Raw genomic sequence first — 14,981 nt, 5'->3', positions numbered from 1 at the left:
GATGTGTGGGTTCTTCTGAGCATTTCTCACCAGGTCTCGGGCCATTCTATCTGAAATCTTTCTTGGTCTTCCAGACCTTGCCTTGACTTCAACTGATCCATTGATCTTCCATTTTCTAATAATGTTTCTGACAGTGGAAATAGGAAGTTTGAAACATTGAGAGAGTTTTTTGTAGCTTTCTCCTTCTTGGTGGAAATGAACCATCATTCAATTAAATCATTGAACAACTGTTAACACAAGACAGAACAGCCAATGCAGTTGGATACTTAAGAAGGCATGGAGTTAATTCAGAATAAAAAGTTCAGCCCTAGAATTATACTCACCTGACTCCTTGAAGCCCTAACGAGTAAATCACCTGGGTCTGGGCCTTGGTAATCATCTTTTTAAAAAGTAACAAAGAATAAAAGGGTTCCCAAACTTTGCACAGGGCCCTTTTCCTATTTCTATTTAAATATAATTTATAAACAGTAAAAAGAATTAAATAAAAAGCAGTCTTGCTTAAAAATGTGCATGTTTAATTTAGAGTTCAGGTTTGCGTTCAATCACATACAGATTCATTGTAACAGACATTTAAACCAGGCGTGCCAAAATTTTAGCACCTCACTGTATTTAAATACATAAAACATGATCACGTGGCTGTGCTATTAGGCAACTGTTCCATGAGACAGGCTTCTTTTTATATTGTTTTTATTCAGTGCCCTCCATAATGTTTGGGACAAAAACACATTATTTCTTGATTTGCCTCAATTTTAGATTTGGAATCGCACAATTAACATGTGGTTAAAGTGCACAGATTTTTATTAAAGGGTATTTTTTTAAAGTTTGATTTCACCATGTAGAAATTACAGCAGTGTTTATATATAGTCCTCCCATTTCAGGGCAGCATGATGATTGGAACACATGGATTTTTAATTGCTCATGTGTGTTTATAACTGCCTCCTTAAAGCAGGTATAAGAGAGCTCTCAGCACCTTGTCTTTCCTCAAGTCTTTCGATCACCTTTGGAAACTATTATTGCTGTTCATCAACATGACGACAAAAGTTGTGCCCAATGAAAGTCAAAGAAGCCATTATGAGACTGAGAAACAATAAATAAAATGGTTACAGACATTGGCCAAACCTTATGCTGATGAAAATCAACTGTTTGGAACATAATTAAGAAGAAGGAGAGCACTGGTGAATGACTTCAGGCCAAGGATGACCTCCACAGCTGATGACAGAAGAATTCTCTCCATAATAAAGAACAATTCCCAAACACATGTCGGTCAGATCACATCGGGAGTCAGGTGTAAATTTATCAATGAAGAAGGCTTCATGAACAGAAATACAGAGGCTACACTGCAAGATAAAAAACCACTGATTAGCTGCAAAAACAAGATGGTCAGGTTACATTTCACAAAGAAGTACTTAAAGGTACAATAGGTAAGATTTTTGTGTTAAACCATTGTTACAAGACCATTTTAAATGCCTTCCTATCAATGAAAAAGGCTCAATGACATGTTGACTCACCCTCTGCCTGTGTTTAAAGTCCTTAAGTTCTGGTCTCAAAATATGCAGTTGATGGGCCGGCACGCTGTACCAAAACATCATATAGCTGTACAATAATTCAAGCTCAGTGGTTGAAAATTGGTTACCACAGCCAACGGAGTTTCAATGTCAGCGTGTTTACAGAGAATGGGGAGAGAGAAACAGTGCTGTGGTTTGAGCGTGTATTTGTAACTGCTATTCCTCTCTTGACTGTTAGAAGTCCGAAATGACCTATTGTACCTTCAAAGCAGCAACCACAGTTCTGGAAAAAGGTATTGTGGACAGATGAGACAAAAATTAACTTATATCAGAGTGATGGCAAGAGCAAACTATGGAGGAGAGAAGGAACTGCTGAAGATCCAAAGCATAGCATCTGTGAAATACGGTGGTGGGTATTGGCTCATTTATCTTCATTGATGATATAACTGCTGATGGTGTATAGACACATCCTATCTGCTCAAGTTCAAGCGAATGCCTCAAAACACATTGGCTGATAGTTAAGCAAGCCTTTCATATTCTGAAGAGAAAACTTAAAGGCCCCGGTAACAAGCATGAGCTTAAGATACAGGCCTGGCAGAGCATTACCAGAGAAGACACCCAGCAACTGGTGATGTCCATAAATCTCAGATTTCAAGCAGTCATTGCATGCCAAGGATATGCAACAAAATACTAAACATGACTACTTTCATTGATATAGCATCGCTGTGTCCCAAACATTATGATGCCCTGAAATAGGGGGACTATGTATAAATACTGCTGTACTGTAATTCTAAATGGTGAAAGCAAAATTTTTTGTAGTACAGAGGCAAATAAATAAATGATGGGCCTTTGTCCCCTATATTATGGAGGCCACTATCATATTCATATAGATTATGTGTCTGCCCAATGCAAAAACAATGTATCAAATGTAATCTTTCAACAAAAGTTTTATCCCCAGATTTTTCCTCTTCTAATTTCAAACATGAAGCTGCCCAATTCTTCAGACAAATGAATTATATTAAAATGAGGAGAGATAAAAAAAATCTAGAAAATCATTCATTGAGACACGCAAGCTGAGCATGTAGGCAGCACACCTTCACACTGGCATCAAACTTGGTGAGGTAATCCTTTAAATTGCAAAGAAAAGCCTTAAGCCCCCCACCCCCCAAGCCAAACAAACACAAAACACAGGAGCTAAGATGCGCAGTCATTGCATCATGTAGCCATGAGGACGCCACGCTGTGTGTGCAGCTGATGGAGGAAAACACTGGTGACAGACCCTGGGTTACGCCACACCGCAAAACCCCTGAGTACGGCTAATATTAACACTGTCAACATTAGCACAGCCAACATCAGCAACCAACATTAGCACAGCCAACATCAGCAACCAACATTAACACTGTCAACATTAGCACTGCCTACATTAGCACTGCTAACATTAGCACTGCTAACATTAGCACAGCCAACATTAACACTGTCAACGTTAGCACTGTCAACATTAGCAGCCAAAATTAGCACAGCCAACATCAGCAACCAACATTAGCACTGTCAACATTAGCACTGCCAACATTAGCACTGCTAACATTAGCACAGCCAACATTAACACTGTCAACGTTAGCACTGTCAACATTAGCAGCCAAAATTAGCACAGCCAACATCAGCAACCAACATTAGCACTGTCAACATTAGCACCGCCAACATTAGCACTGCTAACATTAGCACAGCCAACATTAACACTGTCAACGTTAGCACTGTCAACATTAGCAGTCAACATTAGCAGTCAACATTAACACAGCCAACATTAGCACTGTCATCATTAGCACTGTAAATATTATATAATGTTGTTATACAGTGCAGAGCCAACATTAGCACAGTCAACATTAGCACTACCAACATTAGTACTGCTAACATTACCACAGCCAATATTAGCAGTCAACATTAACACTGTCAACATTAGCACTGTCAACATTAGCACAGCCAACATTAGCACTGTCATCATTAGCACTGTAAATATTATATAATGTTGTTATACAGTGCAGTCCGTAAGTATTTTGACAGCAAATTATGTTCTTGTTTTCGCTCTGTATTCCAACAAAGAAACAGTTGAAATAAAACACTGGTCAATGATGAAGTGCAGACGTCCAGCTTTAATTTGAGGGTTTTTACATCAACATTGGGTGTAGGACTAACAGCCGTTACATAGTCCCAACAATTTTAGGGGACCAAATGTAATTGGACAATTGGCTGTTTCTTGGGCAAATGTTTCTTGGGCAGGTATCAGGTTTCATTGTTAGTTCATTCTAGGACTGCCATCTAGATTCAGAGACTCTTGTTGTTGCCTCTCAACACGGACCAAAGAAATGTCAATGCCAGTAAAGCAGGCCATCATTAGGCTGAAAAAACATAATAAATCAACCTCAGACATAGCCAAACAATTTGTTGTTTCAAAAAGAACTGTTTTGTTATGAAGCAAGAATGCACTGGTGAGCCCAGCAATGGCAAACAACCAGTGGAGTGGATGACAGAAGAATCCTTTGAATGATAAAGAAAAATCCCTTTTTTAACTGTTCAGCAGATCAGGAATGTTCTCCAGGATGTAGACGTAGATGTGTCAAAGACGACCATCAAGAGAAGTCTAAGCCAGCATAACCTCAGTAGGTTCACCGCAAGATGCAAGCACATGGCAAGCCTCAAGAATAGAATGGCCAGGTTGCAGTTTGCAAAAAACGTACATTAAACACCTGAAGAGATCTGCTACAAATTTGCTAGAACGCCCTCGTTTGGCGACTGTTCTAGCATTTATCATTGGTTCATCCAAGGCGGAGTGTAATTGACTCTGCGTTGTGCATGTGACTCTGCATGTGACCAACAACACACGAGCACAAGTAGTGCGTGAATGTGCTGCCCTGTGTGGCGGAATCTTTCTCCGCTGGTTTCTATTGGCGTCGCTGTCTCTATACACTCACCGAGCACTTTATTAGGAACTTACTTTATTACACCTACTTATCCATGCGATCGTCTAATCAGCCAATTGTGTGGCAGCAGTGCAATGCATACAATCATGCAGATACAGGTCAGGAGCTTCAGTTAATGGTGACATCAACCATCAGAATGGGGAAAAAATGTGATCTAAGTGACTTTGACTGTGGAATGATTGTTGGTGGCAGACAAGGGTGGTTTGAGTATCTCAGAGACCGCTGTGATATCCTGGGATTTTAACACACACTAGTCTCTAGAGTTGAAAAAAATGCAGTGACAGTAGTTCAACAGACATTAACGCCTTGTTAATGAGAGAGGTCAGAGGAGAATGGCCAGACTGGTCAAAGCTGACAGGAAGGTGACAGTAACGTAAATAACCACACATTACAACAGTGGTATGCAGAAGAGCATCTCTGAACACACAACGCATCATAACTCTAAGTGGATAGGCTACAGTAGTAGAAGTCTAAAAAATAAAAAATAAAATCTAATAAATATCTAATAAAGTGCTCGGTGAGTGTATGTTATTCATTGGTTCACCTAATGTGGATGTAAACCCTCTCAAATGAATGCCAAATATCTGCACATTAACCACACAGTGATTGTTTTATTTAAACTCTTTGTTTGTGGAGTACAGAGCAAAAACAACCAAAAAATGTGTCACTGTCCAAATACTTGTACTTGGACTGAACTGTACTGTACGTCTTCACCAGCTATATCTTTTACATATACAGTGAGGTCCAGAATTATCGACACCCTTGATAAATATGAACAAAAATACTGTAAACTAAAAACTTTAGAAACTTTCTTTTTCAAAATGTGTAAAGTAGTCTGCTTTATTAATGATTCAATGGAATGGAAGTGGACAATGGAAGTCTTACATTTTTCACATCACATTTTCACATTAATTATGTCCCCAAAAAACTGTTTGAATTATTGGTTGTGCACTCCATATGTTTTAAGATTTTTATTATTGCCCTTACAGTGCTAAGTGGTATTTTTTTTTGTACCCATTACCAGGCTCGTGAAGTTCAATTACCATCTGTCCCTTCTAAATTGACAGTTCCTCGGCTCATTTTTATACTCTAATGAAAAAGGGAGTGATGGAATGAGACAATATAGTTCCTTTAAACTAAAAAATAAAGTAAAATATTATTTGCCAACTCAACTTTGATTTTATTTACACAAATTGTTATGGGTGCCAATAATTTTGACACCTATGGTTTTCAGAAAAAGAAGTTTACTCAATAGAAAACATTAATGCATGAGAATAAATTAAATTTAAATGCATTGAAATAAAATGCATTGAAATAAAATTATACTGTTTTCCCATATGTCTGAAAGTAACATATAGATTATTTTCTGTGTTGTTTATTATATGCAGCCTTTTTTATTCATTCTTATCAAAGCTGCCAATAATTCTGGATTATGTTCACACCAAAATGAAAGGTAACAGCGTTATGAGTGATTAAAATATTAAAATCTAATTTACGGAAAAACCTGTATTTTAAAATGAATGAAAGTTAGTGTGATAAAAAGTTACGATATAATGTCCATACCATCTCCAGGACATTTGGTCTCGGAGTCTTTAGTAAGATATCATTACTTATCTGAAGTAGCATGTTGTATCACTAATTCCTTACAATGTTGCTTGCTTTCATTATTATAAGTAGAACAAATACCCTCAAAAAACAGCAAATGCATGCATATACATTACATAACAGTTATTTAGCTGCCGCTTTTATCCAAAGCAAATTACAGTTGGTTAGGCTAAGCAGAGGAGCCATGTGGGGATAAGGGCCTTGCTCAGGGGACCAACAGCTGTCCATCTTATCGTGGCTACACAGGACAACCATCAGGGTCCCAGTCATGCACCTCAGCCACTAGGCTACATGCTGCCTCATGTCCACACATTCACCCACTCTCTCTGTGTCAGTGCTGTGCACAGTCTCTCACAGTGCAGTGTTCGTTTCTCACTCTCTCTATCTCTCTCAGGACAGTGTTAATGACTCTCTCTCCCTCTCTCTCTCTCTCTTTCTCCCTCTCTCTCTCTCTCCCTCTCTCTCTCTTGCTCTCTCAGGACAGTGTTAATGACTCTCTCTCCCTCTCTCTCTCTCTCTTGCTCTCTCAGTGCAGTGTTAATGACTCTCTCCCTCTCAGTGTAGTGTTACTGTCTCTCTCTCTCTCTGTGCAGTGTTAATGTCTCTCTCTCGCTCTCTCTCTCAGTGCAGAGTTAATGACTCTCTCTCCCTCTCAGTGCAGTGTTACTGTCTCTCTCTCTCTCTCTCTCTCTGTGCGGTGTTAATGTCTCTCTCGCTCTCTCTCTCGCTCTCTCTCTCTCGCTCTCTCTGTGCAGTGTCAATGACTCTCTCTCCCTCTCTCTCTCTCGCTCTCTCAGTGCAGTGTCAATGACTCTCTCTCTCTCTCGCTCTCTCAGTGCAGGATCACCTTCTCAGTGTGTGCACAGCCTATCCTATTGTCATGACAACCAGTTCATTAATGGAGCAAGCTGCTGGTTGCCATAGAAACATCTCAGGCAGAACGATTGTGTGTGCGTGTGTGTGTGTCTGAGACCATGTGTGTGCGCATGTTCATGTGCGTATGTGTGTGTGTGCGTGCATGATTGTGTGAGTGTGACTGTGTGTGTGAGGGTGTGTGCGCATGTTTGTGTGTGTGAGTTCATGCTTGTGTGTGAGAGTGTGTGTGTGAGGGTGTGTGAGTGCGTGTGTGTGTGTGTAAGGGTGTGTGAATGATTATGTGTGTGTGTGCATGTGTGTGTGTGAGGGTGTGTGCATGAGTGTGTGTGTGTGTGTGTGTGTATGAGAGAGAGTTTATGTGAACATATGAAAATGAGAAAGACAGGTGGGAGGAGACGGCATAGAGATGAGAAGAGATCAGGAAAAGAACAGAATCAGAAGAAGGAGAAGGAGAGTGTAAGGTAGAGGAGACACACACACAAGCATAACACAAACATACTGCACACACACACACACACATACTTACTCATACACACACACACACACACACACATACTTACTCATACACACACACACACATACTTACTCATACACACACACACACACACATATACTTACTCATACACACACACACAGGCAGACACATACACACACTCACGCAGACACACGCAGACACACCACACATTGTCTGAATGAACATCGGGGCTGGTTCTGTAACAATGCAGTAGAAATCAGTGGAATTCAGTAAAATGTATAATTCTTACTGAAATATAGTGTACGAATGACATTTTCAATTTAAAACAGATACTATTTGACCGGGGGAAGATACTGTCAGGTCTGGATATGTTTCAAGAAACATCACAAGCATGAACAGAGAGCAAGAGAGAAAGAGAGCGAGAGAGACAGAGAGAGAGCAATCTTGAGATTAGCTGTGCTGTTCACTGCAGGAGCCTGCACACTCCCACTCTCTCCCTCTCTTATTTCCCTTCCTACTCTCTCTCTCCCTCATCCTTCCCTCCTTCTCTCCCTCCCCCCTCCCTCTCTCCCTCCCCCTCCTCTCTCTCATTTCCCTCCTGCACGTACTCAGCAGGGCTCATAATGGCATAAGCACCGCATACGTTTGCCAAAGTGCATCCATTGATAAAAAACAGGCGAAGGAGGGGCAGTGATGCAGTGCATGCTGGGAGACTGCTCCCCATTCTCGCTCAGCGCCCGAGCTTGAGAGAGCTCCCCCCCGCACTCTCTCTCATCCCTCCCTCCCTCTCTCTCTATCCCTCTCTCTATCCCTCCATCCTTCCCTCCCACTCTCTCTCCATCACTGCCTTTCACTCTCTCTCCATCTCATTCTCTCTCTCTCCTTCTCTCCCTCTTTCTCTACCCCTCTCTCTCTCCCTCCATCCCTCCCTCTCTCTCTCCATTTCTCCCTCCCACTCTCTCCCTCCATCCCTTCCTCTCTCCCGCCCCCTCCATCCCTCCCTCCCTCTCTATCCCTCTCTTCATCTATCCCTCCCTCCATCCCTCTCTCTCTCCATGCCACCCTCTCTCTTGCAGTCCCCACCTCTCTCTCCCTGTATATCTCTCTCATCTTGTCTCCCTCCATCCCTCCCTCCCTCTCTCATACCTCTATCCCTCCTGCCGTTTTCCGCAGGGTAGAGCTCCAAGGGAAAGAAAGCCCTTTAATGAGGTCTGCTGGGACAAAGCTTCCTTTTGACCCCCCTCTCCACTGCCACAGCCTTTCTCTGACTACCTTTCTCTCCCTCCATCCCTCACTCCCTCTCTTTCTCCCACTTTCTCTGACTACCTCTCTCTCCCTCCATCCCTCACTTCCTCTCTCTCCCTCTTTCTCTGACTACCTCTCTCCCTCCATCCCTCACTCCCTCTCTCTCCCTCTTTCTCTGACTACCTCTCTCTCCCTCCATCCCTCACTCCCTCTCTCTCTCCCTCTTTCTCTGACTACCTCTCTCTCTCTCCATCCCTCACTCCCTCTCTCTCTCCCTCTTTCTCTGACTACCTCTCTCTCCCTCCATCCCTCTCTCCCTCTCTCTCTCCCTCTTTCTCTGACTACGTTACTCCTCCCCTCCCATCCCTTCTTCACCCCGCTGTCCCTTCTGGGTTATAACGGAGAGAGAGCCTCAATTTCACACCCATAGCCTCACTCTCCCCCTTTTACACACATAGCCACACTCTCCCCCTTTTACACACATAGCCTCACTCTCCCCCTTTTACACACATAGCCTCACTCTCCCCCTTTTACACACATAGCCTCACTCTCCCCCTTTTACACACATAGCCTCACTCTCCCCCTTTTACACACATAGCCACACTTTCCCTTTTACACACATAACCACACTTTCCCTTTTACACACATAGCCTCACTCTCCCCCTTTTACACACATAGCCTCACTCTCACCCTTTTACACACATAGCCACACTTTCCCTTTTACACACATAGCCACACTCTCCCTTTTACACACATAGCCACACTTTCCCTTTTACACACACAGCCTCACTCTCCCCCTTTTACACACATAGCCACACCTTCCCTTTTACACACATAGCCACACTTTCCATTTTACACACATAGCCTCACTCTCCCCCTTTTACACACATAGCCTCATTCTCCCCCTTTTACACACATAGCCTCACTCTCCCCCTTTTACACACATAGCCACACTTTCCCTTTTACACACATAGCCTCACTCTCCCCCTTTTACACACACAGCCTCACTCTCCCCCTTTTACACACACAGCCTCACTCTCCCCCTTTTACACACATAGCCTCACTTTCCCTTTTACACACATAGCCACACTTTCCCCCTTTTACACACAGCCTCACCATCAAAGGAAAACTTAAAAAGAGACATCCTTGGGGCGATTCAATGTCATCTCCCTCTATATTTTGTAGGTCCTGGGGTTTTCTCTTGGTGGTTTTATTACTTTCTGGGGAAACCAGAATTATTTTGGGGTCCCAAGAAGCCCATCGTGTTCAAAAAGGATTCCAAAAAGTTTCACATTTGAATGCAATCTGTGACATTTAAATGAAATCATTGATTTAAAGTGTTAATGTCTATATAGATAATGGTTGTTGAAGTCTGAATATACAGTTTTACAAGCAGTTCCAGTTTCAAGTGGAAGCCAACACGATGCGATTTGCTTTTATTACATGGAAAATATTTAGCTTGAAGGTGGAGATTACTACAGCCTAGATTTAACAATTATTTGTTGGCAAATAATGGCTCTGTTGTTAGAAGCAGAAGTAAAAAACATTTTAGGTATTCTTTAGCTGAGTTCGAACCTCCTAACATATTCATGTTTGCTCCTATTGGAAAGAGCTCTTCTATAGTCTTGGTCAAGTTTGGCCCAGGGCAAAGGCAAAGGGCAACGGCGAGTTGGAACAGTAGTACCATTATTCCCTAAAAATGTTATTTTTAAGCAAAAGTAAATATAGATGAACAACAGTGACTCAGTTGACCGCAAATTCTCCTGTGGTCAAGAGAAGCCCATTTAATAAAAATAGTGGTCCTAAACCTTACCTAGTGACTTCATTGGCATTTTAGTACCTGTACTTGTCTGTCACCATACTCAATTCATTCCAGTGCACTTCAGCACAAGCACAAGTTCACTTTTTCCTCAATTTAGACAATTCTTCATAACCATACGAACAAGTCTGAAAATATATAATTAAAATTGTAATAGTGGTGTATTTTCCCACCGAAGTTCCTTGGAAATGATTGGATTTCACCTCATCGTGTACCAGTGGGTGTGTACTGTATGTCCATCAACACTATGTACATTTTCTGTTCCTCTTCCAATCAATATCCGCCGAAACATCAAGAGATCTTTGGCGTAATGGAACAAGAATTAAAATTGGATATTGTTTTGGTTGTTCAAGGAGTTTTAAAGAAGAGAAGAATACATACAGACTGACGCAGACATTAATGAACATTAACACATTATCTTTTAGTAGCACGTATTACTTATGTACTGCATAGCTAGCTATCTTCAAACAATACCAAGCACTAGCTAGTTGTAGAAGCGGATCTAATCAGGCTTGAGTTTAGATAAATAACTTCATCTGCATATTGCTGCTGGTAGGGTGAATACATGAGCCCAGTAACGTTCGCTTTTGCAGGAACTAGAATGAAAGTCAACTGCGTGAGCAAGTTTATTAGCCTATGTTCAAACTAGTTTTGGGTATGTGTATATGGAAAGTTTAAATTTTCTGATTATGTTGCTTATCCGCCATTCATTTTCATTCGTGCTACTGTCACGTCAAGTAGGGCTAGTCCTGATATGGGAGGCACAGTTCCTGTATTTTTTGGTGCGTACTGAATTGCATCGCAACACAGTCGACACTGTTGATATTTGAGGGGGTACATCTGATTTGCAGTGTGCAATTACGCTGTAATTATCACTTACCAATGCCCAAACAACAACAACAAACAGCTACAAAAATGAGAATATTACATATTGGCGCTAGAAAGCGTATAAATAATTAACAAAAATGGAGAAAAAAAATTACATACATTTCATATTGCTCTGGTTGGGGGTTGCCATGGTTATTAGTGAGGCAGTGTAAGAAGAATGAATAACACATGAATAATCAAACAGGTTTACTGCTGGTGAACGCTGTGTCACAAACTGTTATTCATCAGCGCTAATCAGGTAGTTGGGGGCTTAAAGATATAAAATCCATATTTTGGGAGGCAGCATCCTTTTTAATTTGGCCTCCACCGTGAGAATTCATACTCACGAGTAGTCCAGGTCGCTATGAACGGCTATGCTGTCCTGATGAATCATTGCCGTTTAGAGAACACTGCCTCTTCTTAATCTGCTCCTGGTGCTATGTTTGAAATCTTATCCCCATAAAGTATCTGCCTATGTTTAAGCCCAATACGCACAATCTAATCATAGAGTATATCATATCAAGAGACAGCAACGCCAATAAAAACCTAACCAGAATAAAGATTCTGCCACGCAGGGCACCAGGAAGTGTGATAGTTTCCCTCACTGCACATGCTCATTTGTGTCCTTGGTCACATGCGCAACGAGGAAAACGCAGAGGAGATTCCGTGCCGAACCAATTAAAAAAGTCATTTACGTCATACATTTTTATGAATTTCTATTTTATTTTACGTGTGTGCCGTCGGCAAACGAGTATTTTACGTCAGAGCATTTCTTGGGAAATAAAAAAATCTACCGTGGTCTGTGCGCTAAGGAAACAAATCAGACAAAATAATGAAAAAATATATATAAAAAAGTAGCGTTGATTGAACATTAGCATACGAGCGGACATATTTTGAGTTTACTGTCAAACATGAATGGAGTCCAATGGGAAAATGGGCTATTTGAGTGAAACTATCGGCATGACTAGGGGTGGATATATCAGTGGGCGAAAACGATAGGCGGAAAGCTGGGCCCTTGGGCGTAATGCGCTGTCATGATGGGCGGGGTCGACAGGAAGCGCAGGCGTGAAGTCAGGAGGAGAGGCCGAACGTGACTCACCGTCTGTTTGATGTCCGGGATCCCGATGCGGAATATCATCATGGAGATCTGCATGTCCTCCGGGGGCGGGGCCATGCTGGAGCTGCGCTCCCTCAGACGCCTCTGGGCTGCTGCTGATTGGCCGGCTGCTGGTGGGCAGACGCGGGATTGGACGCGTAGGGGTTGGGGGTGTGGCCCAGGTTGCCGGGGCGCGGCGTTCGCTCCCGACCTGTCGCCCAATGGCGTTTCCCGTCTGCCGCGGCCCCTTCAGGCCTGCCTCTGCGCGATAGGCCGCTTCCCTCCTCCTCCTCTTCCTCCCCCTCCTCCCCCTCCAGCTCCCCGTTCTCCTCCTCCTCTCCCTCCTCCTCAGGCTCATCTTCCTCCTCCTCCTCCTCCTCCTCCTCGTCTTCTGCCCTGGGTAAAGGTGTTGACTGTTCCCAGCATCCTTCGCTGCTCCTCGTCACTGGAGAGGGGGCTGAGCGGCATCGTCATGGCGACACGGCGGGGGGCACCATCGGCAGAGCATCGTCCTCAGAGGCTCACTGAAGGAACGGAGAGAAGAGAGGAGGAGAGAGGGGAGAAGGGAGAGAGAGTGGAAGTGGAAAGGAGAGAAGAGAGGAGGAGAGAGGGGAGAAGGGAGAGAGAGTGGAAAGGAGAGAAGAGAGGAGGAGAGAGGAGAGAAGGGAGAGAGAGTGGAAAGGAGAGAAGAGAGGAGGAGAGAGGGGAGAAGGGAGAGGGAGTGGAAAGGAGAGAAGAGAGGAGGAGAGAGGGGAGAAGGGAGAGAGAGTGGAAAGGAGAGAAGAGAGGAGGAGAGAGGGGAGAAGGGAGAGAGAGTGGAAAGGAGAGAAGAGAGGAGGAGAGAGGGGAGAAGGGAGAGGGAGTGGAAAGGAGAGAAGAGAGGAGGAGAGAGGAGAGAAGGGAGAGAGAGTGGAAAGGAGAGAAGAGAGGAGGAGAGAGGGGAGAAGGGAGAGAGAGTGGAAAGGAGAGAAGAGAGGAGGAGAGAGGGGAGAAGGGAGAGGGAGTGGAAAGGAGAGAAGAGAGGAGGAGAGAGGGGAGAAGGGAGAGAGAGTGGAAAGGAGAGAAGAGAGGAGGAGAGAGGGAAGAAGGGAGAGAGAGTGGAAAGGAGAGAAGAGAGGAGGAGAGAGGGGAGAAGGGAGAGAGAGTGGAAAGGAGAGAAGAGAGGAGGAGAGAGGGAAGAAGGGAGAGAGAGTGGAAAGGAGAGAAGAGAGGAGGAGAGAGGGGAGAAGGGAGAGAGAGTGGAAAGGAGAGAAGAGAGGAGGAGAGAGGGGAGAAGGGAGAGAGAGTGGAAAGGAGAGAAGAGAGGAGGAGAGAGGGAAGAAGGGAGAGAGAGTGGAAAGGAGAGAAGAGAGGAGGAGAGAGGGGAGAAGGGAGAGAGAGTGGAAAGGAGAGAAGAGAGGAGGAGAGAGGGGAGAAGGGAGAGAGAGTGGAAAGGAGAGAAGAGAGGAGGAGAGAGGGAAGAAGGGAGAGGGAGTGGAAAGGAGAGAAGAGAGGAGGAGAGAGGGAAGAAGGGAGAGAGAGTGGAAAGGAGAGAAGAGAGGAGGAGAGAGGGAAGAAGGGAGAGAGAGTGGAAAGGAGAGAAGAGAGGAGGAGAGAGGGGAGAAGGGAGAGAGAGTGGAAAGGAGAGAAGAGAGGAGGAGAGAGGGAAGAAGGGAGAGGGAGTGGAAAGGAGAGAAGAGAGGAGGAGAGAGGGGAGAAGGGAGAGAGAGTGGAAAGGAGAGAAGAGAGAAGGAGAGAGGGGAGAAGGGAGAGAGAGTGGAAAGGAGAGAAGAGAGGAGGAGAGAGGGAAGAAGGGAGAGAGAGTGGAAAGGAGAGAAGAGAGGAGGAGAGAGGGAAGAAGGGAGAGAGAGTGGAAAGGAGAGAAGAGAGGAGGAGAGAGGGGAGGGAGAGAGAGTGGAAAGGAGAGAAGAGAGGAGGAGAGAGGGGAGAAGGGAGAGAGAGTGGAAAGGAGAGAAGAGAGGAGGAGAGAGGGGAGAAGGGAGAGGGAGTGGAAAGGAGAGAAGAGAGGAGGAGAGAGGGAAGAAGGGAGAGAGAGTGGAAAGGAGAGAAGAGAGGAGGAGAGAGGGGAGAAGGGAGAGAGAGTGGAAAGGAGAGAAGAGAGGAGGAGAGAGGGAAGAAGGGAGAGAGAGTGGAAAGGAGAGAAGAGAGGAGGAGAGAGGAGAGAAGGGAGAGAGAGTGGAAAGGAGAGAAGAGAGGAGGAGAGAGGGGAGAAGGGAGAGAGAGTGGAAAGGAGAGAAGAGAGGAGGAGAGAGGGAAGAAGGGAGAGAGAGTGGAAAGGTCAGTGACAGAGGGGCAGAGACAGGACGTTTGGGGCACAAAAAGTAACACTTTGCCATAAGGTTCCATGAACTAAGGTACTTGTTAACTAATTCTACTGAAGTCTGCACAGCTCTGTTAATGTATGTGTACATCATTAATTCATGTTAGCAACTACATTAGTTATTGGCAATTCATATTGGAGTTAATGTTATTTAATGTATTTGTTATTGCTTTACTAATTCGTTCATCCTATGGTTTG

The 14,981-nt window shown here is 43.9% G+C and overlaps 1 protein-coding gene across 1 annotated transcript in view; it reads right to left on the bottom strand.

The window, feature by feature from the left end:
• The window catches only part of shank1 (SH3 and multiple ankyrin repeat domains 1), an 88,799-nt gene extending 75,862 nt beyond the window's left edge, over nucleotides 1-12,937 (bottom strand). The window contains 4 exon segments of the mRNA XM_061224038.1: nucleotides 12,467-12,573; nucleotides 12,576-12,857; nucleotides 12,860-12,886; nucleotides 12,889-12,937. Coding sequence (XP_061080022.1) covers nucleotides 12,467-12,573; nucleotides 12,576-12,857; nucleotides 12,860-12,886; nucleotides 12,889-12,937 — 465 coding nt within the window.
• Nucleotides 12,938-14,981: the final 2,044 nt, after the last annotated feature.

Source organism: Conger conger, chromosome 16 (genome assembly GCF_963514075.1).
Source record: "Conger conger chromosome 16, fConCon1.1, whole genome shotgun sequence".
In the NCBI taxonomy this organism is placed as follows: domain Eukaryota; kingdom Metazoa; phylum Chordata; class Actinopteri; order Anguilliformes; family Congridae; genus Conger; species Conger conger.
Note: the sequence above shows the minus strand (reverse complement) of the source record. Positions and strands in the feature narration are given on the sequence as shown.